Below are 27,838 nucleotides of genomic sequence, written 5' to 3' on the forward strand. Positions count from 1 at the left end.
TTCATCGGCCACTGTCTCATACCACGTGGAAACCTCTGCTTGGAACCTCTAGCGATGGGGAAGCTCACTGCCTCTGAAGACAACATTTGCAGTGGGGCATGTGGGGGCTCAAGCACTCCAGAAACAGTGCTGGGCACACAGGAGACACTCGAGAAGTAAGTACTGAATAAGCCAAACCCAGCAGGACTAACATTTCCGTCCATGTGACTTTCACCCACAGCTGCAGATTCTGGCTTCTGTAATAAAACTAAACGTATCCAGCATTTATTCAGGCTGAGGATGGCTAAGTGCTGATGTATATTCACATTTTCAATTCTCACAAGCCCATGAACAACATATTTGATGATGATGATGATGATGATGATGATGATGATGATGATGCCCATATTACAGAGAAGGAAGATGAGGCACAGGGGGGTTAGGAACAAGTCCAAGGTCACCCAGGGTGAGGGGGACCCACCGCCTGGTTCTCAGCCTGTGTGTGCAGTGTGCCAGAGACAAAGCTGGTTCTCCCATCAGCTAGGGAAGGGCTCTGCGGCTCATGCATCCTCTCTGGAGGATGCCTCAGGGCCCCACACTCCCCTCTCACCTTTCTCTCCAGGTGTGTTTGCCTGGAACACGGTACCCCAGGTGCAGGCTGCCCCCACACAGGTGCAGACTGGTGGTGATGCAGCCGGAGTGAGGAGTGGGCGGGGGCCCAGGAGCCTTGCACGGGGTGGAGGGAAGCCCCAGCGCAGGTGTGCTGATGGCAGGGGAGTGGAGACAGACTCAGAAGACAGCACTTGGGCCTTCCCAGTGAGGCTTCCCTGGGTCCGGAGCCCCCAAGGCCTCCCTCCTGCTGAGCCCTCGTCCTCTCATCCTGATTGCCACTCAGTCCCTCTGTTCCCCACACCAGCCTTTAAGCCACGAGAGTAGGGTCAGCCATCAAGCTCTGAGCAACTGTGCCCAGTTAGGACCTGGGATTTGATGCTTCAGTATCTCTGCAGAAAGTGCATTACACGTGAGGGAGATAAGAGCATTACCCCTGACAAACGTGGCAGGAGGGCGATCAAGGAGGTCATGCCTGAGGTGCGGGTGTGCATGCGGCCAGTACCCATATGCGGATCCTTAGCTGATTCCTAAACAGCCCACCAGGGTCGTTTCTACAGGGGACTGAAAACAGAGGCCGTGGGCACGGGGTCACTGGGAACCCAGGTGAACTCGGGTCTGGCTAACTTCACACCCTGTTATTATTGTATTATGAGGAGCTGCTACCCTACCTCTAGTGGATTCTGGATACAGATGATGGAGAGTGGACCAGAGAGGAGGGCCTGTGGGCAGGTGACTCAGCTCCCATGTGCTCAGTGAGACCACACGGGATGTAGGGACACAGGGCAGGGAACGGGCGGGTGGAAGACAGGCCTGGGCGCATTTTGACACAGGTCCTCGAGAAGGGAGCGCCCGCCCGATCCTGCAGGGGCTCGGGATGTGAGCCACATCCTGAGACACAGCAGGCAGCCCACATCCCTGCGCTAATAATCACTGGTTCGGGGAGGGGGTGGGGGTGAGGGGCTGTGGGATTCCAACTCCCAGGCAAGTTCGAATCTAGGAGAGAGTGCTTCCAGGGGCCTGGCGGGGGGGTCCTCCGAAGCACAGTCCTGGGTGCAGGCACTGAGAGCACCTGCAAAGGGGCAGGAGAGGCACAGGTGGGGGGTGGTACCTGCTGCGTGTGTGCAGGGAGTGAGACAAGGAATCAGGAATTCTGACGGGGGCAGGGGACTGCCCTTAGAGAACAGGCCTACATCCTTTCTGCCAGCCTCGTGGACTAGAGGGGTGGACGGGTGAGGAAGGAGGGGACAGGCACTAAAAGCAGAAGGAACAGCAGGAGCAGAGGCAGAGACGCAAAACCATGGGACCAGCAGCTGAAGACTCTTCCCAAAGGAGGGCTTTGGAGGTCAAGCCCACTTTAGATTTGATCTCAAGGACAATGGCTAGGCCACAAGGCTGGCCTGGCCACTCGAGGAGCTGGGTCACCAGACCAGCCGGCAGAGCAGACTTGCGAGTCAAAGGTGCGGGGCCCTGGCTTCAGTGTTTTGAGTTGACTGCTGCGCGGGGCAGAGGTGAGCGCATCCTCTCAGTCTCGGCTCCCCCAGGCCGGTCCTTCCTGACAGGCCTGAGCTCTCCTCCAGCCCGAGGAGAGCACTTGGAGCCTAGGGGCTGGAGTGTGTTCCCTGTTGGATATGCGCCATGCAAACAGGCGTATTTGATATTTAGGTGCACTTTAATGGACTCAAAAAGAAATTTGTTTGATTCATTTGAAGAATAAATGTCTCTCCCCACCCCCTACATGGTGACACTCTTAAACGCTTCCACTTAATGGAAATGGAAATTACCTCTCAAAACATTAAGAAAACTAATCATGGCAAGTTTCACACGTTTCCATGATTCAAGGTGCCATCCCGTCTCCTGCTTTGATGAGCAGTGACTAGCAGATGGCTGTTTTGTACCAAATCACTTAGCACAGCCTCAGTAAGCTTGAACGGCGGCCCTCTCCGATGTCTGACTTAATTGGTCATCTCCCTAAGGGAAGATAATATTTTTTAACGTCTCCAGGTAGGAAGAGACTGCAAAGCGTCATTTTGGTGGAAAGAAACAGCCAAGGCTGAGCATAGTTAGCATTCATTCACAGACACAAACGTGCCAATTACCTGGAACCCTGAACTCAGAGGAAAACAGAAAACACAACTGTGAGACCCAGAAAATGCAGGCAGCCCTCTGAAGCAAGCAGCATCATGTTTTTTAAAAATTCCTTACGTCCAGTTTCTCTTTCTGGAATACCTTAACCATCATATTTTAAGTGACCATCATTCACCTCTACCTCTCAAGCTTAAGGCTTTGGCTCATAGGAGGAATCTGAAAAGTTTCAGAAGAGCCCAGGGATGTCCTGGCCTCAGTGAATTGCTCGAGCATCACCTCCAATTAATACTTCTCTGTTTTTGGTGATGACCTAGACCCAGTGGCCTTTCAGAGTCATCCTGACTGCTAGCCCGAACCTCTCACTATTCCACATCCACAGAGAAGAGGCTCCCTTCTGCTTTGCTTGGTTTTTTGTTTTAAATAGTCCCCTCTGTGCCCTGCCTCCAGTTCTCTGAGCAGCTGTGACTCTCTGTTACGGCTGTAATGTGGTCACCAGTTCACACACCTGCCCCTTCCGTAAGGCGGGGATCTGGCTAGAATGCCCAGGGGAGGATTGCTCCTGACGGCTGCAAGCTCAGAGTCTGTCGCAGTCTGTCCTGTGAGATATGGAACTAACTCAGACAAGCAGGAACCTCCAGTTTTCCATAGAGACCTTTCCTAAGTCACCTTTTAGAAAGCCCCGAAAAAAGAAAACACCAGAGGGTACAAGTTACGGCCGCACGTCGCCCGGGCAGTGATGATCTTTCTACTTATTCCACAGAATCTAAACACAACGCCTGCCTTGAAAGCACTGCACATTCAGAGAAGTGACGTCTAAGTCACCCCGTAACTGAGACGCATTTCCATGTGACACAGCTACCGGAGAACGGATGTCTCTAAAAAGAGGACCAGAGCGGATAATTCTGCCCCTTGATGTACGAGGCAACATCTTGTGTTTGAACAGCACAGGGTTTGTGTCTCCCAACTGCTGTCATTTCTCTGGCTGTGCCTTGAAACGAAATCAATCTGCTGGCTTCAACGAGCCCTCCCAACGTGGCCTCCAAACCTGGCCATAGATGTTTCTCTTCTCACCTTGGCCCCGTCCAGATCACCCACCTCAGCAGCTCCCTCATCACCCCATAAACACCGTGGCTCAGTCCACTCCCAGAGATACCAGGACCTGACACCTCTGCCCAGAGTAGCCTTCCCTCCCTCTGCCCGCAGGGCCGACGTCTGCTCACACCTCCAAGTCTCCTTTGAGACCACATCTCAGGTTCCACCTCTGCTGTATTTATTACTGTGACACTTCTGTCTCCCCCAGAAGACTGCGGGCACCTCCAGAGCAGGCAGGCAGCGTCTCCTCCCCAGGGCTGTGTCCCTGGGGCAAGCATGGGGCAGATGCTGCCAAGTGAACAACCACTGAATGCATAATAGCAACACTTACTCTTGCTAATGGTTATGGTGAGTGGACCATGTGCCAGGACCGTTCCAGTCATTTCCCCGCATAAGTCATTCGGATCTTAACACAAACTTCCTATCAGCCCTACTTTATAAGTGAAGAACTCAGAAAAACAAATTGGTTAACTGACTTTTCTAAATCCCCAGGGCTGAGAAGCGCCAGGAGTAGGATCTGAACCTGGAACTCTCAGAAAGGGAGGCCCTCCCCACAACTAAATTCTGCCTCTCTAGATACAGCACGATTTTTCTATTTCTGTTTTTGAGATAAATGTGACCCAAAAAAGCCAAATTAAATAATTTGTCCCCACAAGATGACTCCACTAATAATTATCAAAGACATCAAGTGTTTTGACTCCTTCTAGAGCATTCTCAGTATCTCATACTTGATTAACTAAACATATCCCATCTTCTTCCTCCCTGACTTGATGTTAGCCAAGCCCCTATAGCCAGGTTGACCTTCAGATGCCAGCTGATCCTAGAAGAGTGTTCTTTTTTCCCTTCAGCTGGGTTCCCCTTGCAACAACGTACGCACATGGCCAAAACCACAGTAGGTCTCCATTTGCGAAGTCCACTCATTCAACAATAAACCATGATTTACTGAGTGCCTCTCTCTGCCTTGCACTCTGCTAAGCCCTGGCGTACAGGTGCCCCACTACCCTCCTCCTGCTCACCTGTCTGCCCAACGATGGAGGCGCTCAGTCTGTGGGGGATCCTTGAGGACACCTTCAAGGTCACTCGGATCTGATAATACCTAAGAAGAGAACAGAGGACAGGCTGCTGAGTATCAGATTTCTTATTGTCGGCTTCTTCTAAAAATGCCTAGACTTAACCCTAAAGGTCGGAAGGAACCAGGGAAGCGTCTGGGCAGCACACACGGTCACCCAGCATCGCAGAGAGATGCATGCTGTCAGCACAGGGAGAACGGGGTGAGACGGGCCGAGCTGGAGACAGGAAGTTGAGTTCATTCGAGATCATGAGAGATACATAAAGGTCGGTAGCGATGGAGTGAAAAAAAAGGGAAAAACAGGTCTTAAGGCACAGGTACATTAACGAGTATGATTTATCTTTAGTTAAAAAAATCCATTTTATAGGAAAAACAGGTGCTTCAGTGCATAGGTAAACTGACTTGCTATCATGCTGCAGCAAAACGTCTCCCTTTAGAAACACAGCGGCTGAGTTGCTAATCCTGTGGCTACTGCCGAACACTCTTCCCAGTGTGTTTATGGGCCCTTCTTTGTATCATGTTGCCCCACGTCCGGACTCAGTCATTTCAGAACGTCAAGCACGTTCTCATGCTATCAGGAAGCCCGCTCCTCTGTCCCCTTTTGCCACACACGCAGAAGCCCCTTTTGAGGTTCTGTGCCTTGCAATTCATGACCCTCTTGTCTGCAAGCACTTGGGAGCATCCCTGGCCTCGTGATCATTCTCCCCTTCCACTGATTTCAAGCCCATGACCTAACAGAATGTGATTAAAAAGAAGGGAGACAGAAGTAAAGTAGACCAGGAACACATCGGTCTCTCACGGCTCACCGAGCTCGCAGCTGGGAGCTATTCCGCTGTTGACTCTGTCGCACTGTGAACGCACACAGACAATGTGTCTGAGTAGATGTGTTTATGTGTATCTGGTGATCCAAGGAGATGCAAGTGAAGAGCACGGGCCCTGCGTTCATGTAGCCTGGCTGACATCGTGTGGGAGCTGTGTGATTTTGAGAACATCACACAACTTCCCTGAACTTATTTTTGTATCTGTAAAATGAGGATTAAAGGAAGGAAGGAAGGAAGGAAGGAAGGGAGGAAGGAAGGGAGGAAGGGAGGAAGGGAGGAAGGAAGGAAGGGGCCTGTCATGCCTTCTGCTTCCAGGAAGGATGGAGCACACATACTTTTCCCTATTCCTCCACTAAGTACAACTAAAGGCTCTAGACAGTCTACAGAAAACACACAAAAGAAGATTCTTAACAGCGAAGAAAAAAGCAAGCCGTCTAGGGACCTCAAGTTCCAAGGAAAGACATGATGGTGAGTCTTCTGCATTTCTTTTTGCCTCACACACCACAGAGAGAGGCCAACCACCCAGAAGTGCTAATGGCTGAAGACAAAAAAACAAAAACAGACAACAAAACTCTGCTTTCTCTAGACAAAGGACCAGGAAAGCAGCCACCTCAGAAAAATTTGATGACAGTCGTTCTTCCCTAGTTGAGCAACACGGAAATCACTGGTGGCTTTGCCTCCACCCACACTAGCAAAGGCCAGTGGGAGCCTAGGTGTCCCCTAATGCCCAGCTGTAACCAGGCACCTTCCCCCACCACCCTGGCGAGGGAAGGTCTGGAATAGAGAGCTAGATTCTCAGTACGAGAAGATGGCAATGAGAGCCCCACTAGCCTGGTTTAAGTGGACACCGTTTGGGGAGCCTGGGTTTCTATCCCCACACAGCAGGCACAAGGGCACACACATGCCCAAGTGATCTTTGACAAAGTTTCAAAAGCAATTCTATAAAGCCTTTTCAACAAGCAGGCTTGAAGCAACCGGACATCTGCAGGCCAAAACAAAACAAAACAAAAATTCAACTGAAATCTCCACTCTTCATATAAAGATTCACTCCAAGGGGATCATAGACTTAAATGCAAAATACAAAACTTCTAGGGAAAAAAAAAAAACAGAGGAAAGCTTTGCAGTCTAGAGCTAAGTAGGAAGTTCTTAAATTTGACACCAAAAGCATGATCCATAAAAAAACTGATAAATTCAGCTTCCTCAAAATTAAAACTTTTGCTCTGTAAAATGTGCTACAAAGAGGATTAAAAGATAAGCTACTGGCAGAGAGAGAGTATTTGCAAATCACGTGCAGTGGATCCTCATTATTTGCAGATTCTATATTTGCAAATTTTCCTACTTGCTGAAGTTTATTTGTAACCTCACATACAATACTTACAGCTCCTTGGTGGTCATTCAGAAACACACTCAGAAAGGCAAAAAGTTCCAGTCACCTTGTGCAGGTTTTCATCTGAGCTGAACAAGACAACACGTCTTTTCTCAGCTCTCAGACTGTAAAGAAGTGTCTCCTTGCCTTTGACCCATTGCCACTTTCTGTTTTTCTATTTGTTTTGCTTTTTGTTGGTGATACTGATATTGAAAACGGCCTCTGAGTGTAGAGCTAAAGTGCTATCCGAGTGCTTCTAAAAGCAGGAAGGCTGTGATGTGCCTTACACAGAACATAGTGTGTTAGGTGGACTCACAGTCTGAGCCATACCGCTGCCAGCCATGAGTGCGACGTTAATGAGCCAAATACATTTATTATATATGCCTTTAAACAGAAACACACCTAAAACAAGGTTATGCATTGATAAGTTGATGAAAATGTTGTGACCGGAAGCTCCCAGGAACAAAGCCCTGTGTGTCCCCTTAGGAGCAACAGCTCACGACCATCATGAACTCCACAGAAGACACACTGTAACAAATAACTACAGGCACTGCCATCTGTGTGAGGGAGACTGAGGCAGAGTGGAAGCTCCCTGCACTGTCTACAGGAGACAGCTAATCACCATTCGCAGTGGCTAATTACCATTGTGCAGAAATGTTAGCTGCGTAACGCTCAATCGTTCAGTTTTTCAAGAGAAGATGGAAATTCGGAATTTTAATAAAACATCTTTACATTTTTATATGTTGGTTCATAAATCAATGACAATGACAACAGCAAAAGCAAAACCAATTAGCAGCAGCAACCACAGCCACGGCGTGAACAACAAAGCGCTGTGTTGACAAGATAAAATATATTTGCAAGCTAAGTCCCCATGGGCCAATAACTGGCAAACTCTGATTTACACAAATACAAGATGTCACTTTCAGCATCTCTATAATAAAAGACCGATGCATTTCAATAATTTCATCATCACAGGAACGGGCACAAATCCCGCCACCACCACCACCACCACCACCACGAGCAGTTGTAATCGTCTAACGGTTTCTTTTCCAAACATAAAATAAGGTCATTGCCAGAGGCTACGCATCCGTTTTCCATCAGATTGTGCTTGGAGTGGTTACAGTTGCGCTCAAGATTTAGTAAGCATCTCTGTGCTAGGACCACTTCTAGGAACTTCCATGGATGCAGATGCAACTGCGGTTGCTCCTCCAGTAAGCCTCCGTAAAGAAAGTAGTATCTCAAGTGTTAAGCAAAGAAGACACTGGGCCATTGGAGATACCTCAGTACTTAGCCAAACGAAGCTGGCAAGGGGTAACCGCGTCCTAACTCCAGAAACAACAGCAATTTGGTTTTGCCTGCTACATCTCCTAGGAGTCGCGTTTTGTTGCAAAAATTGTAACTCTTGTGTAACCAACTTCAAAGCACTGTCTGAATTTGTGCTCCTTAAAAGCACTTGATGTTACTGAACCTGACTTCTAGTAACCAGTCATCTTGCAACTTCAGATGCTTTATAGGCACATGTTGAAAGAAATATTTCCATTAGGTTGGCCCATTTGGCTTCTGTCTTGATTAAACAGAATGTTTAAACCCCTTTAGCAATTCTCTTTTGTCTGACATGAAGTTTCTGCCAGGTCATAAATTCATAAACAAGTCACACACGTCACACACAATGCTGTTCGGTCCCTTCAGGAAATCTCTGATGAACGTACCACGACGTTCATCTTAAAGATGAGAAAACTAACCCCGTGAGATGAAGGCATTTGTCCAAGTCTCATATTCAGTAAATCCTGTTAGCACATCTCCTACAATGACCTTATTTTTCCATAAGTAGATATCCTTTAACCATCCTAGAGCCACCTTCTTCCAGCTGTGATGATTCAAGGAAGACACTATAAAGAAGGGAAGAGCCAGCTCACATCCTTGGAGAGTGAGCAAGTGGTAGGAGAAGATGGGCAAATGAGTTCCAGCCAGAAGGACCAGAGAAGCGGAGACCAGGAAGTGGAAAACTTCAGACAATGTGCTGGCACGTTGGAATAGTCTAGATCTGCACAGGCCTCCTTTCAAGAAATAATAATAAAACAGTCATCCTTTATTGCCCCCCATCTGTTAGTGAAACACAGAACTATGCCTTTTACATAACATGGTAGGTGGAACACTGTCCCTTCCAAAGATATCTACACCCTAATCTTCAGAACCTGTGAAAAAGCATTCAGGTAGCAGGTGGAATTACAGTTGCTAATCAACCGGCCGTGAAATCAGGAGGTGATTCTGGATTACCCAGGGGTGCCCAATGTAGTCACCAGGCTTCTCCTAACTGAAAGAGAGGGGCAGAGAAGAGAGGGACAGAGGAATGCAACGTGAGAAAGTCTCCACCAGCCATCCCTGGCTGTTAGGAGGGAAAGGACCACAGTCAAGGCATGGGGGTGGCCAACAGGAGCTGGAAAAGATAAGGAAATAGACTCTCCTCTAGAGCCTCCCCAGAGGCGTGCAGTCCTGCCAACATTCTGATTTCACCCCAGGGAGACTCATGTCAGACCTCTGACTTCTGACCTCCTAGATTGTTGGATAATAAATCACTAGGTAATGAATACATCGTCATAAGCTGAGCCACTAAGTTTACTGCAGTGTGTCGCATCAACAATAGTAAATGCATGCATAGAGGCTTTCAGAGTTCCTCCTCGTAACAGAACTCCTACATATGACCACCCCTGTGTTAACAACATGCAAACTATCGCTCAGAGAGGTTATTGAATCTCCCCACAGGCACACAGCTAGTTAACGGGAAGTTTAGGGATTAAAATGCAAGCTCTTATTTGGGGGAGGTAAAGCCTGGCGCTTTCCCCTGCAGAAGGTCACCTCAATTTCCTCATCACCGTTTTATCCCCAGAAGCCCAAGCCGACCCATTCTGATCGCTGATGTACTTCCCTCTGTTTTCTCAGAAACACATTAAGAATAAGAACGCTGCTTTTTACTTCTTTAAGTGTCCCTTGGAGCTGTTACTAAAAGCACTGTACTAAAGGGAGAAACGCATCTAATAAACATTCGTTCTCAGTTGATTATAGAGATACCTGTTACCACCAGCTATAGGAACCGTGTTCTATTCATTTCTGTACTTCCAGGAACTAACGTGGCGCTGGTACGTAGCTGACACGCGCTCAGTGCCAGAGGGATGCGTGAGTAAATGAATGAATGAAAACTCCAATCACAGAGACCCCCTCGATAAACCAGAGGGACAGACAATCCAGTCCCAACACCAACTAGTGTGTAAGTGGCTCAGAATCCACATGCAATTCTTTTAATACTAATAAGGCCAGAAATATTATTCTGTAATGGGAAGACAGAGAGCCATGGCATGTTCTCATAACCACTTTCCTACCAGACAGATAATGAAACCACCACTGTGACCCGGGGACATCTGACATGACCCAAAGTACGAATCACTGTGTTTGTGAAAAGGTCAAAACTGATTCTCAGGAGTCAGAATGCCTGGGTTCCAGAACCAGAAGGCAAACTTAATAACTTGCCTTCTCTGAGCCGGTGTTTTCTCATGGAAGATGACACCTGTCAGGGCCTCACAGAACTGTCATAAGGAAGGAACAGGACGGTGTGTGTAGAGCCCTAGCGGGGACGCTCAGCCCTCGTTTCATCAAAGATAAAATACTCGTGTCACTGTTACCTAGGACAAGTGTGAAATAGACACCTTCTCCCCCAGACATGAGCCCAGTCTACCCTCCAGCCTCACAGCTGGGGGGAAGCGAGGGCAAAGTTGACGCTCAGGCGGGACAGGGCACAGAGGTGACTGTGGCGCCCAGCACCTCATAGTTCAAAACGGCGGACACAAGCTGCAATGCTCCACTGACACGGCTCTGCCCACACGGCTGAGGGAAAGGTCACCTGTTTCTGAGCCCTCCTAGGCAACGCAGCACAGTGGTCAGGAGTGACCTCTGAAACTCAGCCTGGTGCTGGCCGTGCAACCCTGTGCAGCCTGACAGTGGAAGACACGCTGATCCCAGGGCAGAAGTCTCTGGCCTAGCAGGGAAGCCAGGGAAGTCCTGTCAGTAAGAGAGGACTTGGTGTTCCAGAAAACTAACAACAACAAAAAGACTCAGGAAATGGCCAACGTATTTTTACTATGCACTCATAGACTGATTCATCCGTTCTGACAGTATCCACCCACCACAACAAGACTACAAAACCATTCTGTTGGATTTTATTGGTCTTGGTAATGATGAGATACTTTTTTAAGAAAAGTCCACTCTGATATTTCAGCAAACTTGTCTGGATACTTCAATATAGTCAAAACAATGATTGTAGCCATTCAGTCAGATTCCACAGAGGTTTGCTCTGACACCCCTCCTCATTCCTTTATCCCCATCTCCTTGCTGATCCAGAAGGGACTGTGTGGGGCTCACACTGTGAATTGTCTGCTCAATGTCCACAATTCCCTCCTTCCTTAAAAAAAAAAAAAAGAAACCCAGGCTTTGCTGGGGAAAGCGGTGCACCTCCCTGAAAGTACCCTCCTTCCCGACTCCCTTGCAGCTAGGAGAGATCCTGGTATCCTACCCTGGCTATTGAGAGAAAAGCATACACTGCCACGTGGAGCAAACAGGAAAGTCTGGAAGGAGAAGACTCAGTTTCATGGCCCTTGGGCTGTGTGTCCCCTCTCTGACTTTGTCTTCTGACTTAACACAAATGGAAACCAATAGTGGACATTAAAGCGGCCACCTTTCAGCTGTGAGGACGAAAGCTGTGTGAAAAGGATGGTAGACCAGAAAGACAGAAGCAGCCTGAGTCCCTGATGTCATCAGTGGCATGGAGGCGTCATCTGCTTCTGGACTTCTTGTGACACCCATGGTATTTAAGCCAGGGTTGGTCATATGCCTGAAGCCAAATACAATCCTTCCAGAAGGAATCTGACTCCAGACCCTCCTGGGGCTGTATTTTCTGTAGGGGAAAACTCGGAAGAACTGCTGTAGGCAATCTGACTCCTCTTACTGACTTTTCTTTTGGCAGTGGAAAGCTAGCTTTTCCTTGCAGTCAGCCACTAAAATCTAAGATCCCAAGCTGGACTTTTTAGTTGAAACAAATCAGGTATTTTCAGTTCACCAGACTTTAAAGCTACTTCGTGGAGGAAAAGGGATCTCTTTGTGTAGCTGAACCTAACTCACTGGAATTCTCCAACAGGGTTTGGAGCCAAAGTCCCAAGTGACAGTAATTGCTTGCAGCTTAACTCTCTCTGCATATTTCCTGAGGACTTCCAGGAAGTAAGTGGTCAAAAGCAAAAACTGCAAATCAATCTCTCTCTTTCTCTCTCTCTTATACACACACACACATGCACACACATACACACACACACATGCACGCACACACACACACACACAACAATAATGGCAAAACTGAGTTGCAGTTGGATTCAATCAAATTGTTTTTAAATCAAATGTCTACAGAAGCCCATTCACAGTTATTGCATTTTAACTGGCACTTCAGCTACCAGGCGGTGGTGTGTCAACGGTGCAAAACGTCATGTTCTTTGACTTCAAGTGGGTAGCGTGAAATTGGCCATGGTGCGAGTATACGCATCATAGAAACATGAAATGTTATGACTCTTCCTTTTCTTTAGAGCCAGTTTTAAACATTCATCAGCACATCACTGCTGCCCCCTCCTCTCGTTACTAGCACCACGCCGTTCTTTTAACCAAGGGGAATCTGAAACCCAGAGTGGGCAATTCGGAACAATTCTAAGAAAGTCACTGCTGGGTGGGACTCCAAGTGCTAAGCCTTTAGGAAGAATATTAGATTGCTCAGACACCTCACTGAATAAAGCTGTACTAATTAGGCGTCTGGGGTAATTCTCCTGTAAGATGGAAGAAAGAATGACCTTCACAAGAGGTGTGCCCTTGGCTTACAGACTTGCAAGTCTGAACAAAACATCGATAATTGTTCCCCCATTTTCACCTCTTCTCATGCACATTAAAAACCACAACAAAACTACAGCAGAAGTAACACCAACGTTTTCTGTGCAACTTAAGACAATGCAAAAACTCTCCGAACTTCAGTCTTCCCATTTGCAAAGGGGGATATCCGTTACCTCCTGGCGTTGATAGAGACAGAAATAAAAATCGATGTGCAGAGCAACCCTGGGCTTCTATAAACAATGGGTATTATCTTTGCTGTTGTCATTTTTAGACATCAGCCCCAATAGGTTCACAAGCAAATGCTCATGTTCACAAAAGCAGGCCACTTAAGGAACTGAAATCAGTAACACAAGCAGCCTTGGTGGAGATGCTCTGGAGGACAAATGAGGTCGCAGAGCCGCTGAACTGGAAGGTGCCTCCCCTGGCACCTTCTGGCTGTTTGTAGTTGCTCTGGCTGGTGGACCTGTTGTTCCTACCTACTGCGTCAACCCAGATAGGGTTTCCAATTTGCATGAGTGGCCATGTGTCAATGTTGCTCTCAGAAAAGTTGCTGGTGCCAGTTTCCACGTCACCCAGAAAAGCAACATTGGCAGGTAAAGTGAAAGTTCCTTCTCAACAGCCAATGTGGAATGGGATGTCGTCAAGAGATGCCTGGCACCCAGTGCACACCCAAGAGGTGAAGGTTCTCTTCCCTTTCGATTGGAGGCAATTTTGATTCTCTTTGCATTTGTGTTGCTTGATTTAATGACATCAGGTAGAAGCAGGCTTGCAAGCTTCTCACACAGCTTGACATGACATGGGAAATTTAAAGCCTCAGACCAGAAAAATCTGCTCTGCGATATCACACTGGGACCAGGGTCTGTGCAGAGAGAGTTTTTCTAATGAGTGAGACCCAACCCAGCAACCAGGGCCAAGCCCTCAGAGGGTGGGTCAGGGCTGGGTAGCAAACACGACTCATAGGTCTTTCACGCAGAGGGATCAAAGGCTTGGAAGGAGGACGGGCGGTGGGTCCCAAGGGGGCTGCCTGCACCTCACACAGACCAGGTGTTTACCGCTGGACTCACCACTTACGAGGGGTGCGTGACCTTGAGCAACCCATCTGACCTCTCTGAGCGCTGGTTTCCTCCTCTTAAAAACCAATGGTTGTAAAGGACAAACGGGACACTCCAAGTAAAGCTCCTGGCACAGTGCATGAGACATGGCCAGCACCAATTCCTTTCAAAACTCTAACTGGAATGATTAAAGTCTTCGTGCCTTATCCAGATGTTGCCATCCAGAAGTAGATGCAGAAAGGGGGAAGGAGCTGGCCAAGTCCACCGAGCGAACTTGCAGAATCCACGCTAGAACACAAGACTGCTCACTTTGCTCACTGCCCAGTCTACTGCACCAATACATCTGGACGAAATTTGGCCCTAGGATACATATTGACATCAAGTGATAAGACTTTCTACACAAAGTAAGCCCTCAACAATCATTAGCTGAAGTGGTTATTACCATCATTATTCTAATCAAGATAGCCTCGTGGAAGGCACTGTGCCACACTGGGGATGAATGATCTTTGGAATCGAACCTGGGTTCGAATCCTGGCTCTCCCACCTGCCAGGTGTGTGACATTAGGAAAACCATTTCCGCTCTCTGAGCCTCCCTTTCTGTGTTAGTCAGAGACAGCCATACCCACCGGTAGGTCTGTTGTAGGAATAAGCGTGATCATGTGTGAAAGGCATCTACACACCATATACTTAGAAAACACAAGATGCCTCAGGCATCGTTTTGGACGATGTCACCTTCTGCCCTGCTTCCTTTCTGAAAGGCACAAGAAATCTAGCATGAGTCACATTTCCTGCATGGGCTGTGACGACAGGTAAAGCAAGTTACTAAACCTGTGTTAAAAACAGCTCGATCGATGATTGACGTACTGACAGAGAGAGATGAATCAACACACATGCCAACTGTTCTCTCAGAGGAAGAACCCCTGACCAATTTCCAGCCCTTCCCATCAGAATGTGCCTCTTCTGAGAAGAAACTATCACCACTGCACCACGGTTCATTTTCTTCCCTCAGCTGCCATGTCTCTTAATTGCCTTTTGATATAAAAGCTAACAGGGGCCCAAAGCCATTCTGGAGATTTCAAGGGGTTTCCTGATCTGGGTCAAAATCTCCATTTCTTCATCAATCAGATCTTTATCTCCACAAAACCATTCAGACAGAACATCAACAAAGAAGTCCCTTAGCGCCATCTGACGAAGAGGTGTGCTCTGTAATTACAGTGGGGGAGGGGGTTAAATCAAAAGATCGTTACATGAGGCCAATTGTCACTGCAGAACTCCTCGGGTAGAAAGCAAGGAATCAGCCTCCAAAAGACTTGGGGAAGCAGGAAGTTTGCCCATGGCCTTTAGGGGAAAAAAAATAGGAATGATTGTCCTTCAATAAGCCTTAAAGCACCTTGAGAAAAAAAATAACACTGCAAGATGCTATTGACTCAAAGGAGATCTGGGGCTCAGTGACCTGTGAAGAGATAAGGAACCGTCAGTCAGGGGCCTTTGGGAATTAGGCTCAGACCAGTCCATGGAATGAGCTATCTCCAACACCTGCACGGAAACAGCTAACGCTTAGACCGGTTTCCTCCACACAGGATCTGCCTTTTACCAAGTTCCTTCTCTGCATCAGGGTCTCTTTTCCCATCGTCTGACACCCCTGCTTCATGCTCCCGAGGCGTCGGCCTCTGCTCCTAGCGTGACGTGCTGCTGTCCCGTGAACGCCTCCTGTGCCTCCCCACGTCCCCATCTCTGCACGCCCATTCCCCTTCCTCGGGATGACTGTCTCAAACATCTCCAGAACTGTCCTCACTTGTCAGGACTCGACTCAAAGTCTCCCTCCCCAACATGTGAAGAGTTGGGTACCACCTGTCACCCATCCTCCGTCCTCTGAGTGCCCGGGGCCCCACGGCTGCAGACGGGTGACCCTGCGTCTCCCGCATGCTTCCCGGGAGGGCTCGCCCTAGGGGAACCCAGCACCATGAGGCGCAAGAACCATCTCCTGCCCCTTCCTGTCCACTCCAAACCCCCAGCACCGTGCCGGTGTCCAGCCGTCCCTCAGAGCACGGACGAGGGAAACGATAAACACTTGGATTTTTTCGTCCCTGTTGATAGGACATTGCCTTAAATAATTTTTTTCATCTAAGTATAGTCAATTACAGTGTGTCCATTCCCAGTGTAGAGCATAATGTTTCAGTCATATGTGAAATCTAAAAAACAAACAAACAAACAAAAACCCACTTGGATTTTATCTGCTTAGCCCAAGAGCCAGCCTGCGAGCGCTTTGCTAGGGGAACCTGTGCCTTATTGATTCCTACAGCCTCTTTCTCCAACCTATTCATTCAGGGAAATGAGTGACAGCCCTAAGGCTTCTCCGGTGGCCGGAGCACGGCCACCAGAGTTCTTGCTGCTGACCTCCAGCAATACTGTGCTGGCACTGTTTTTCCATTTTCATGTCACCCGGACTTTGCCTTACAGCAAACGGCTGTAGATCTCAGAAAACATTCATCCACTCAACTGCCAGCAAACCAGCAGAAAAAAATGTGTTCACTGTGTACAATCTTATCTTTGTTTAAAATGCTTACATCAGTGCATATTTGTATATATACATGTGTGTGTACATATATGCAGGGAACATGTATATGCAGAAAAGAAGTCTGTACATTTTCTAAAAGTTTAGAAAGATTTTGAGAAATAGGATTTTTGTCATTCTGCATTTCCTAATTTGTGTAAATAAATGCACATTTTGTGCAGTAGTTATTAAATGCCTCAGAAATAACACGGTCCTTGGGAAGTCCCATGCAAAGCACTAGACAGGACTCCCCAGTTCAGTGTGGTCTTTGGGCCCCAGTTTTGTTGTCCGCACCCGCGGCCTCATGATGAAAACGACCCGCCCCAGGGAGCCATCCTCACACGTCACAGAAGTCAGGTCGGTGCCCATCGGATCACCCAGCACTGCGCCCTGGGAGTCGCTGATGACTGAAGGAAGAACTTCACCGAGGTGCATTCACTGTGACTTCGGTGGCTTTGCACCAAAGACTTTGTGAGGTGACAGACGAGGGAGCCACAGCCAGTATTTAAATGACGTGTCAGCTGGCTCACCCAGCGCCCCCTTCCTCCTTCTACTGTGGTCTTCATGTAACTTTGAAAAGTCCCACCATGCATTGCACATATTTTTAAAACCCCAGAGGATCATACATATGTTGGCTGGCGGTGGGGCATGAATTCACACTCCAGAAGTCGACTGTTACCACGTTAAAAAAAACCAGCCAAACTTGTATTTTAAACATCAACCGTATCGACCCGCTCCCCCCGACCCCAGCGCATTCACCTCCTTGCTACATGAAACCGGGTGGGCGGGCGGTGGTCAAGAATGGATTAGACTCGAGAAGAGGGGCACCCAATACATTGAGCAAACTTCGAGGGCAGCAGGACAAAGGAGGGTGGATTGTGGAGACAGGAAGCTGCCATGAGCTTTGACAAACGTGGGGTGTGAACTGTGTCTAAACGGTGGCGAGGACAGGCCTTCAGCTGAGAGCTGCAGAGTCCCAGCTCTAAAACCTAAAGGCAATCCCTCCCTGCTCCGTGTTACCGAAGAGTCTTGCCCGTTCACGCCTCCTGCCCCAGGCCCCTCTGTTAGGCCCCCGGGGTGCCAACTGCAGGAAAGGCGGCCTCCAAGGAGAGGTGGCTGAGTGCACCCTGTCCAGCAGACTCCTAAGGGGGGCAGACGTGGGGGATGGAGAGGGGGCAGTTTGCACCTTGTCCCACCACCGTCCAGTCCAGCCTGCAGTGGGTGTGATGCTCCAACTGATTTCCTAGCACCTGACCTGCTGGGAGCCCAATTCAACCATCCCAGGATGCGCAGGAACTCCCTATCGTGTGGAGAACCACAGCCCTTCCCAGAGGCCCCAGTGAGCTGTCTACGGGGAGGCCTGGGACGGACGGGGAGGGTGTGTGCAGCACTGCCACCCAGGGCACCTCTGCAGGCAGCACCACCTGCTTCACAGCCCCCACGGCCACCGCCAGAGCTCCTTCTAAAACAACCGTGATGCCACAAGAACAGTGTACAAAGCACAGAACAGGTGACAGTCACTGAACCCCTGCCTGGGCCCCAGCAGTGTGACGAGCATCTTATTTGGTGTCTCAGAAAAGCCCCCCAAGAGCCCTGTCCCCAGAGGCACTACTGTCTCCCTATGTCCACATCCCTGTGTCCATGTCACTGTCCAAACTGTCACCTGCAAGCAGGACACGACACAACTGGGAAGTGGGGGGCAGGCCCTGGTCCCACAGCTAGCCTACCCACTAGTGAACCCAGGACAGCCTGAATCCCAGGGCCCATGCCCCCGCCCACTAGTCCTCATCTCCGCATTGAGTCCCTGACCATCAGGCAGCCCCGCCTCTGGAGACCCTCCCGAGTGGGTGGCCTCCAAGTTCCTCCACCTGGAACAGCGTTCCTGACAGCCGGCACTTCCACACGCGTCACCTCCTCCCCTGCTGCACCCTGGGATGAGCCAGCCCCGTGCCGGGAAGCTCCCCCGGCCCAATGCCTTCCACACCACTCACTTCCAAAGGGTTGGTTCAAGGTTCACTTTCTTGACAACCATAAATGACCACACCCTCCTGGAGGATCTTTTGTTCCTGCCTGTTCTCCAAAGGCAGCCCTGTGTCCCTGCATCACACACGTGGACTCCTCTGAGACCACCGAGCAAGGCAGGACCTGCCCAGAAGCTCCTCCCCACCCAGGCAGCAGGACCATTCGTCCCTGCTTGATCTCTAAGTCAGTGCAGCCAGCTGCAAGGTCACAAAAGGCACAGCTTCCTTTCAGATCAGAGAAGGGGGATGGTGCTTTAAACTGTGCTTGTGACAAAGAGTCTTCCAGGTGACTTTAAAGGACCGGTGGTAATCGCGCTGTTCTGAGAACACAGCCACGCAGACCCCTGGGAGAAGGGGGACGTCTGAGAGGGCGGCACTGACGCTCAGCAGAGCTTTCACTTTTAGCACGTCGAGGGGGACAGTTAAAGGATGACGCGGGGGAAGGGACAGGAGAAAGCAACAGAACCTGGGTCCCTTCCCAAAGCCCAGAGTCCCTAGTTCTTTGACAGGGTTCAGAGATGTCTGCTAGTCCCTTTGTTTACACAAGCATGCACAGGTGCCCACAACAAGCACACACGCAACCATCATGCCCTCAGATGGAACCACACATGACGACAGGCATGTGCACATGGAAGCGTACATGCTCACACACTCGCCTGCACACAGCATGCATGCACCGGAGTCAGAACCGACTGCAGGGAAGTCTCCGTGTTCGCTGACCAGTCAGCTTTTCTTCCTTTAGTTCCGTGCGGCAGTGAAATGCACTGATTCTTGAAAAAAAGTGCACGCATTTTTTTCCCCTTAAAAGTTTGCACCAGGAAAAACATGTGAAGACACTGAGACTCTTTCACCTGTGGCTTGAAAGACTGGGAGTGTCCGTTTGAAGCTCAAGGGAAAATCCAAGACTGAGGGCTCAAGGCAGAGGGAGGGGAGGACATCTGAGCACCAGAGCTGTCGGGGAGGGGGGCACTGGCTCTCGTCAAGCCTGGGGTTTTCGTCTCCAGAAACGTGGGAGCAGGAAGAAGCGAGCGGCACGTTTCCGCTTGTTCGCTTCTCCCGGCCACTGCCACCCTCGTTACAGCTGCCACAAGCAGCCACACAAAAGGCAAGGGCGCCACTGATCCCAGCTTCTTTTTTTTTTTTCTTTGCTTTACAACTTTGTGTTTCTGGTGTCCCGCATAAAGATGCAGTTATACATACATATGTGTATAGATGTATATGTATGTGTTCTTTTTCCTTATAGGTTACTACAAGGCACTGGATAAAGCTCCCTGTGCTGTACAGCAGGGCCTTGTTGTTCATCTATTTTATATATAGTAGTTTGTATCAGCCAATCCCAAATTCCCAATTTATCCTTTCCCACCTCCTTTCCCCACCCCGACCCGAGTAACCGTAAGTTTTTTTTCTATGTCTATGAGTCTGTTTCATAAATAGATTCATCTGTATTACCTTCTAGGTTTCACATATAAGTGTTGTCCTGTGATATTTGTCTTTCTCTGTCTGACTTACTTCACTTAGTATGACCATCTCCAGGTCCATCCATGTTGCTGCAAATGACACTGTCTCATTCCTTTTTGTGGCTGAGCAGTATTCCGTGGTATAAATATAATGCATCTTCTTTACCCAGTCATCTGTCAATGGACATTTAGGTGGTTTCCACGTCTTGGCTGTTATAACAGTGCTGCTACGAGCACTGCGGTGCATGAGTCTTTTTAACCACAGACCTCTACTTCCAGCCGCAGACGGACCACAGAAGGGCCCCGAGTTTCTCCGAGGCTCCAAAGCCAGCTCCATCCCACCTCTAGTCTCTGTTTACGGCCACAGGTGGTTGAACAGAAGCTGAGGAACCGTCCCCAGCTCCTACACTGAACCGCAGCACGCACGGTGAACCCCGAGCGCCAGGGCCAGCCTCCGCTAAAGACGAACTCAGCTGTACCCTGCTCCCATCAGCCAATGTCCAAACGGCGAGCTCCCACCTGCCCAGTTCCACTCCCCACACAGGAGTCCCGTGATGTTCTGTTCTTCCTTTCCCTCGACTGGGCCCCCAGTCGTTCGGCTACCTTCCCACTGCGCCCACCCTGTCTCCGGCAGTCTTACTTCGTAAGCGGCAAACCTGCCCAAACACTCCCTGCATCCCCTTGTCCTCAGTGAAATCCTGAGTCCCTGAAGGGCTCTGGCCCCGAAGCCCTCTGGAGGAGGTGCTGGTTTTGTTTTTCTCTTATCCAGACACCACGAGGTTGGGAGGTGGAGTTCAGGGATTCTGTGCTCTTCATGGCCACTTTCAGACCACCGGGACCCCATCCTCTTGTCCGAGCTTTATCTCTGAGTTTGTGCCGCTTGGCCAAATCACCCCATCCCCTTTTCTCCCCACCGTCCACTGACCTCCTCCCGGAACTGCGACAGCGGGTCACCTGTGATATTCCTCTCTGATCCAAACGCTGCCATTATCCTAATTTGAGTTAGATCATCAGATACTCCCAGATCCCTGAGTTCCCCACCTCTAGAGAGCCCCCTCTCCTCCATCTCATCTCTACAAATCTCTCTGTCACACTCTGGCGCTTTTAATAACAGAAACTCCTCAACATCCAAAATCACCTATTCCTGCATTCATTCCCAGCCCATCACCTCCTCTCCCTCCAGGTCACCTGCTCAATAAGCTGCCACTCCGACATCATCAGAATCCTCAGTCCCTACTCAGTGGACTTCAGATGGAAGCAAGACCCCTCCTCTGTTTGAAAAGCATGACGGAGCGTAGTTGGGTCCCAAAGAAGGTGGATGTGTTTGCTTCACGTGCGGAAGTGGTAAAGGGTCCCCACAGAGCAGCCAGAGGGCTCCTTTAAAGAGGCAACCGAGCCGTGTCTCTCCCCTACATCATTCATCCCATTTTTAGACAAACCGTTACGTGTTCTCACCGTTGGGTAGCGCCTCACGTGCTGAGAGCTAGCAGTGAGAAGAATGAATCAAAACCCCTGCCTCTGTCAGCTGACACTTTAACAGGAGGGTCAAATACAGAAAAACAGGACACCTGAGTTACGGACATGGTACGTTGGAAGAAGACGAGGGCAAAGAGGGTCTCACTGGGCAGGTCAGGGGGTTGCTGCTGCAGGTTTAAAGTGTGATGAGGAAGGTGATGTGAACAGAGACTGAAAGGAAGCAAGACATTGGGCTTTGCAGACGTGCTAGGGAGGAATGTTCCAGATGGACGAGGATGCCCCAAATACCGAGACTGGAGGAACAGACAGATGTCCAGAGTGGCCAGGGTGTCAGGAAGGGTCTCGGGGGCTATCGTGAGGGCCTGGGCTGCTGACCTGAGTAATGAGGAGTCGAGTCATTGGGAAGTTCTGAGCAGAGACGTGGTGCTCCCTGGCTGAGGTCTTAAAAAGAAACTCTGCCTGCTGTGCTGAGCCCAGAGGGGAGCGCAGGGACAGGGAGGAGGCAGAGACCAGGCAGAGACAGCGGAAGGCATCAGGTGAGAGAGGACAGCGGCTTGAGCTGGGGGAGCAGCAGTGAAGTCAGTGAGAAGAGGGGCTGGGGCTGGGGTACCTCGTGAATGAGAGACAAAGGCATTCCTGGGGGATAAGAAGAAGTGTCAGGAATGAGGCTGAGATTCGATCGTGCGTGTCTGCCTGTAATTCTCAAAGGCAGGATGCCCAGTGGGATATAATGGAAGATCCTCAAGTGGCCCGTTGAGGCCATGCAGAACCTGGTACTTTTTAAAAAATACATAATACACGTGTATTTTTAAAAATCAAACAGAATTAAACAGAATATTGTTTAAGTCCATGAATACTCCACTTTAGAAGGATAACAGAGGTGGGACATTGTACCAAAACCTTACACACAGCCTTTTTCTCTAACTTGCTCTTTCTCTTTTTTTTAAATTGAAGTATAGTTGATGTATAATGCTGTGCTAGTTTCAGGAGCACAGCAAAGCGATTCAGTTACACATAAACATACATACATATTTCTTTCAGACTCTTTTCCATTATAGGTCATTACAGGGCATTGAAGGCTGTTCCCTGTACTCCCCAGTAGGTCCTTGCTGTCCGTCTACTTTACATACAGTGGTGTCCACACAGCTTTTTTCTTTCTTTAGCTGATGGAACAGTGCACCTCTGTACCATCAAACATTGCAGTGGAATAGACACTCAGTTCATTCAACACTTCCTCAAAGACAGAGGTGATTAATAACTTTATATATAGATATATACATATTATTCGCTAAGACTGAGCACAAGTAATGACACCTACGAGAATCCGGTATCAGCTCACCTTTCCAGCAGCCACAGTGTCCTCGCTTCATTTTCTGGACGACCCTGTCCCTGCCTGGGGCCTGCCCTTCCTTCAGCCTCTTTCCTTCCACTCAAACTTGGCTATTTTTTAATTAACTCCCAAGTCTCCTTTTAAGTGCTACTTCCTCCAAGAGCCCTCTCCTGAGCCCTTGGTCTAAATGAGGCATCTCCTGTCATAGTTCCTACGCCACCTGCACTTTACATCGTGGCACGTATTTTTTCACATTGAACTGGCTGCTCAGAAAAGGGCGTTCAGATTTAATGACTCTCTCCCGCTGGACCGATGTTCTGTGGGAGCAGGGACTGTTTGGCTTGGGTCATGGTCATGGAAATGGCACCCAGAACTGTGTCAAGTCCACGGGAGACACTCAGTAAGTACTGTTTTATTGTTCAATACAAAGATGAGGAGGGCCCAGATATTTCAGCAGAAATCATCCATTCGTCAGCCAGCTTTAATTGACTCCACTCTGCGCCAGCCCTGAGTGGCAACACTGGGGACCAGGAACTGATGGACCCTGGATGCCAGGCCTTTGCAGGTAGCGGGCAGGTGTTAACACAGAGGGAGAACAAAGGAAAGCCTGGAAAAGGCTCCCGGCCCAGGCTTAGCCATAAGAAACAGGTGGCATCTGAGAACAGACACAAATCATAAACAGGAGTCAGCAGGGAGAATGTTGCCAACGGAAAGAATGCTCCTAGCAATCGCAGGGGAAGGTGCAAAGCTTGGAGGCAACAGAATGTACAGAATCCTGGCTAGCTCCCAACAGACAGGGTGGGTGGGAAGCAAGTGAGCTGCTGGAATCACAAGATAATCCTTGGCTGAACAAGGTGGTGCCCCTGATGTATTCATCCAGACCCCTTTGGCGTGGCCTCTGAGGGCTTGCTGATATTAACCCAGCTTCCTGCCCCCTGCTCTATCTGGAGCCGCTCCCCGCCCCAAACCACCCAGTGCTCAAGATAAAGCATCTGACATCTCAAAATGAGGGGGGACCCCAATCTCGGACTCTCAGTCTTTCCTGGACTCTTCAAGGGCAAAATGGATTCTGCCTCAGAAGAGCTCCCGTACTGCCTCGCACGACTTCTGCAGCCTCAGTTTCCACCCCCAGGTGGTGGGTGTGCAGAGGACTTGTCTGAGTTTCTGTGAAGGGTAAGTGACACTGGGTAAGCACTCAGCAGAGGGCCTGGCACGTAGCCGGGGCTCCTAATGCTCATCCCAGGCACACTGCACCACAACGTGGGTCTGTTTCTAGGAGTCAGCAGCTCAAGGGAAAGGTCTTGCACTCATCACCTCTGGGTCCCTAAGAGACCGTCCCCCGACTGGCACGCAAGGACTGATCGCAGTTGGATGAGCGAATACATAAAAGAGCAAAAGAAAGACTCCATGGAGGGTGGGGACAGCAGGTCTGCGGCAGGAAGAGGTCTTCTCCAAGAGGAGCTGGCTGCTCACCCGGAGATGGAATTTTTCAGAGCAGGATCCCACCAGCACCGAGTCCTAACCCTCCGAGACCATGTGTCCATATGTTTTCCAGACATAAGAGTGGAAGCAGGGTTCAGCTTTTCAGAACACAAACCACCGCTTCCTGTGGCATCAACGACCCAGAACCCCACGACTGGCTTAGTTTTAACATGAGAGGATGAAAAGGATGACAGTGCTTCCAGGGAGTCTCAGATCCTTGGCACCAGCAGCAGGAACGATCACACCGAGAAAGATCCCAAGGAAGAAACCAAAAAGAAAGGGGTGCCCAGCTACTTCTGAGCCCACGGGAAGGGGCAGCCTGCTGCTTCCGTGGTGAACAGCCCTCCTGCATTCTTCTGAGATTTTTAAATTGCTTTGTAGGTAATCCAGGTAGCAAGCAGCCTTCGGTCACCCACCATCTGCTCTGCACGAGTGTCTCCAGGGGTTGGCTAGTCGGGGCTGGACCCAGGCACACCAGTTCCGGGAGAATCAGAGATCCTCCAGTCCATGCAGGAACACGCAGCCCAGCCCTGCCTCAGACCAGCGCTGTCCTTTCACATGAGTCACAGCACGCGGGTGACCCTCAGTTCTTTCACCAGCGTAACAGTGACACAGCACCACCGTGGCCCTGATTTCACGGGGTTGTTTAAGAGTTGAATGAGATAATAAATACAAGGCCTAGGAGAGCTGCAGGCTCAGGGCTCAGTGCATGCTAGCCAATGCGGTGGCTGCTACTTTTACTGTTATTGCTCCAGGAGTTTTCAAACAGGTGTAATGAGCCCCCAAGTTCCAATGAGCAGCCTCGGAGGTTCCAGCCTTGAAATGTCGCCCAGACCTGTTCCACCTTCTGCTTTAATACGCCAGGCTTTTCTTTAAGGTCCACTCTGAAGAAAGGGCGTCAAAGCTTTTCAGAAGCCTAAGTCAGCATCATCTTCCTGCCACCAAACGTGTGGCTTCCTCAGACTCTCAGCCGTTTAACCCCGCCTTCTTCAGAGCGAGGGCGCTCCTGATGCGCAAAGCAGCCCTGCCCACTGACGACGACACCCTTGGGAAACATCTCCTGATACCAAGGACTTAAAATGCATCTTCTTTTCACCGCAAGGGTCTTCGTTCTGGCCTCTGAAGAAACGAAGTGTGAATCCAGTGGGTTTTCCTGAAATGGGGATCACGGTTCTGAATCCTCTTCAGTTCATTCAACTCCTCCTTGTCGGGCACGGCTGGAGCTTAATTTTGCAGGCTGAGAGGACTCACTTGTCAACGCACTGCCAGGTGTCCTGGATTTGACACCTGGATGGGACATGCAAAGCCCCAGAGGTCTGACCAGAGCAGAGAGGAGCGAGCCGTGCCCAGCCTCCCCACGGCTCCAGGAATGAGCCACCCGAGCCAAGACATCTGAGTCGGGCAGATCCCCCTCAAGCTCGCTCTGGCCCAGTGCCGCTGGAGACACTACTGCAACAAAACGAACAGTGCGTTTCTGACCCTCCTCAATTCTCGAGTCCCCAGTAAGACATCTGGGGGCAGAGGGCCCACGGTGTGGGTTTCGGAAGGGAAGCAGTGCGGCTTCTGAGCGTGTGGGATGGGAGTGAGACCGACTGGGGATGGAACCCAGCAGCCTACGTGGCTTCAGTTGGTCTGTTGTTGGCTGAGGGTGGTTTGTTCACGTGTCAGACGGGGAAGGCAGCACCCGCCTCTCCAGGATAACTGACTGGAATTACGCAGATCAAGTGCCTAGCCCACCCCGCGGACGCAGCAGGCACTAGGCTCGGGCTCATGCACATTTTGGTTTCTTTTTGTGTTTGTTCGTTTAGTTCCCCAGTATTTGCATCGGTTGGGCCACACGTTACATATTTGATGTATTCATGAGGAGAGGAAGAATGAATGGGAGAATGAACGAATAGGTATGTCAACAGACAGACGGACAAATTCTCACTGGAGCTGGTTTTGTGGCCCTGTACGCATCCCTGCCTGCAGGCTCAGGTGAGCAAAGTGGAGCCAGCAACGCAGAGCACGGACAAGACTATGTAAGCTTTGCAGTGAGCCCGGGGCCAGCTTAACCCCTGGACTGATGCTCACCAGCCGTGGAGCTCTCTCGGGCGAGCTGTGTCATAATCATAATGATGATGATGGTAAATAATAAATATAAAGCTAAAAGTCACTGAGAACAATACACACGCGTGTCATTTTGGGGTCACGAGAACCACAGGCGGTAGAGACTGCCATTATCTCTTTTTCAGAAATGGAGAGATGAAGTGATTTGTCCCGGACCACATCACTCTGAGGCCTCGGGATCAGGACTCAGACTCAGACACTCTGACAGCAGAGCCCAAGTCCCAGCCACTGAGCAGAACCCCTGAACCTCCCCCATGTTCTTGTCCAAGAAGCTTCCTCATTCACATGATCCGCCAAGATGAAAACTACAAATCCCACATGACGTTCTTAATATAAACAGATGGTACTACACATTAACTCACCTCCTTCACCTAAGTCAACATTCCTGTCTCCTTGTAATTGAAAGGAAGACTGCAGGACGACAAGGACATGAAGCAATGTACCATCCTCACCCGCTAATTAAACACAACTTTGGACAATTTTGCAAATCTACCCTTTCGATGGGTGGATGAGAACATGGGGAAAAGGAGCAACATTCAAGAGATGTTCTTTGGAACCTAGTCACACAGCCCACTCCACCTGTGTGCACACACACATGCGCACACACCCGTGAGTGTGCCATGCACATGGACGCGCACACACGCGAGCCTGAGGCACATCTCCGACATGACCAGCAGAGAGAGACTGCTGCAGGGAAATCCCGAGAGAGGACCACGGCAGCCACCGCTGAGGGACTCATGTTCCAATGAACACACTTGGGGGTGTTTTTGGCTGCGAGAGGAAAGGGCTTAATCAAGGAATCGGGAAACCTGAGGTCCGGGATTCTTCCACCACCCAGATGTCTGGCTATTGCAAAGCAAAGCATCCCTTCTCTGCACCCAGGTTCCTTATTTGTATATTAAGTAAACTTGAGTTGATGGGAGCGCATTCCAAGCAATGGAACAGGCAGTGCCAAGGCTCTCAGGCAGGGTCATGCCCGGCATAACCAAGGAACCACAAAGAAACTACCATAGCAGGAGACGTGTAAAGGAGAGAAAGAGTGAGCCATCTGTCGCAGGGATGCTGGCTTGCTTCACAGTGGACTGGAGAGCTACTGGAGAGCAGGAAAAGAGGAGCTCCATGGTCTGGCTCATGCTTTAGAAGGACCATCCGGCTTCTGTGCTGTGACGGAACTAGACATGAGCCAGGGAAGCACCAGGGAGACCAGACAGGGGAGACGACTGTGCAAATGCAGATGGGACAGGACGGTGGCTAGAACCAGTATACCAGCCAGAGAGGGGAGGAACATCTTACTCTGGATTTGTGTTGAAGACAGAGCCAATAGGGCTTCTGGATAAAGTGGACACGAGGTGTGAGGAACAGAGGAGTCAAGAATTGCTCTAAGATGTTGGCTTCAACACCCAGAAGGATGGAGCTG

General features: G+C 49.8%; 1 protein-coding gene across 10 annotated transcripts in view; it reads right to left on the bottom strand.

The window, feature by feature from the left end:
• FAM135B (family with sequence similarity 135 member B) overlaps positions 1-27,838 on the bottom strand; it is a 228,955-nt gene that overhangs the window by 105,647 nt on the left and 95,470 nt on the right. For all 10 annotated transcript variants that reach the window (XR_012064254.1, XM_072949761.1, XM_006211158.4 and 7 more), the window contains one exon: positions 4,785-4,864. Coding sequence is in view for 9 of the 10 variants with exons in the window: in XM_072949761.1 (XP_072805862.1) it covers positions 4,785-4,864 (80 nt within the window). In the remaining variant the exon portion in view is untranslated. The remainder of the gene's footprint in view (positions 1-4,784; positions 4,865-27,838) is intronic.

The sequence above is a fragment of the Vicugna pacos genome, chromosome 25 (genome assembly GCF_048564905.1).
Source record: "Vicugna pacos chromosome 25, VicPac4, whole genome shotgun sequence".
In the NCBI taxonomy this organism is placed as follows: Eukaryota; Metazoa; Chordata; class Mammalia; order Artiodactyla; family Camelidae; genus Vicugna; species Vicugna pacos.